This window comes from Penaeus monodon, chromosome 32, assembly GCF_015228065.2.
Source record: "Penaeus monodon isolate SGIC_2016 chromosome 32, NSTDA_Pmon_1, whole genome shotgun sequence".
Taxonomy (NCBI): domain Eukaryota; kingdom Metazoa; phylum Arthropoda; class Malacostraca; order Decapoda; family Penaeidae; genus Penaeus; species Penaeus monodon.
Window position 1 is genome coordinate 5675775 of NC_051417.1, and position 1301 is coordinate 5677075.

At 29.3% G+C, this 1301-nt stretch overlaps 1 protein-coding gene across 1 annotated transcript in view; it reads right to left on the reverse strand.

The window, feature by feature from the left end:
* Positions 1 to 1301, reverse strand: part of LOC119593521 (metallophosphoesterase 1-like) — a 13957-nt gene that overhangs the window by 11626 nt on the left and 1030 nt on the right. The window contains exon 2 of the mRNA XM_037942483.1: positions 185 to 231. Within this exon, the coding sequence (XP_037798411.1) occupies positions 185 to 231 (47 nt within the window). The remainder of the gene's footprint in view (positions 1 to 184; positions 232 to 1301) is intronic.

Genomic DNA, 1301 nt, shown 5'->3' on the forward strand with positions numbered 1-1301 from the left:
ATACTGAATACACAATATGTAACAAATATTTGATAACAACATAAATGCTATACAAGAGCTATCAGTTCAATTAAATAACATTCTATATCTGGCACCAGTTTGGAAAATCCTTTGCATGTTTTAAAAAACATGTACAAACAAAGAAATATAGCACACTAAAATACAGAAGTTTTACTACAATTACATGTCTCCTTCACTTGTAAATTGTAAAGTATCACCATTAAGAATAAGCTTCAATTAGATTATGTTATATACAGGTTTCAGAAATCTTCAAACATTGGTCACCCATATATGAACATGTTTATCAAAAGCAATAAAATAATATAATAAACTTCTTATTCATCACGAGTCCTTACCTTATACGATTAAATAATGTGGAAAAAAATCGCATGGTGTCTTCCTTTCAGAATGTAACTCAAAATAAATTCAGAAACAGAAAAATATATCTTAAAAAACCCTAGTGAGTTAGATCCACATACATATAAACTATTTTGAAGTTCAAATCAGCTATAAAGCACAGCTATCAAGAAACTTCTACAGTCTAGAGGTCAAAACAAAGGTACATCAAGAAATCAACGTGTTATCTGCCCATTTAACCATTATATTCTTCATTCTAAGACGAAAAAGAGTTCTCCAGGTGTCCAAATTAAAATAAAATCGATGATGGGTTGCACAAACTATTGCTTTTCCTGTTGTCGTATCTATTTTTAAAGCCTAAAATAAGATGAAATAAGATTAGTTTCAAAGTTGTAGGTCTTCGTCTCAAGTCGACAGCTGGACGGAGGTTTGTTTATATTTTTCATTCTAAAACTACCTATTACTACCGACTTTTATTGGATTGCCGATATGATTTTAGTAATATTTGATTTAATAATTGTATTTAATTTTGATAATGCTTTTAAGGATAATTTGATGGGAATCAAAGATGGGGTTTGCCTTTATACTGTACTATAAATCCAGGAATCTGGTTATTACATTTTTCCAATATATTTTCTTACCATAGATTGTTAACACAGATGCAGATCTAATTTTAGAACATCTGAACGTTTCAAATACAAGCTTATATGAAACGGAAAGTTATTTGTAAAGTTAAGAACAGATCATATTTATAAATACTCAGTGCTGAAAAAAAAATTATGAGCATATAAGAAAAATAATGCATGAACTCAAACAAGCAAAGAACAACATTCCTCGTTTCCTTTCCAATATTTTATCTAATATAAATATCGCATGCATATGCAAGGGAAATGATACTCTATCCTGAAAATGAAATAACCCTGCACACCTATTGCTAAATTTGT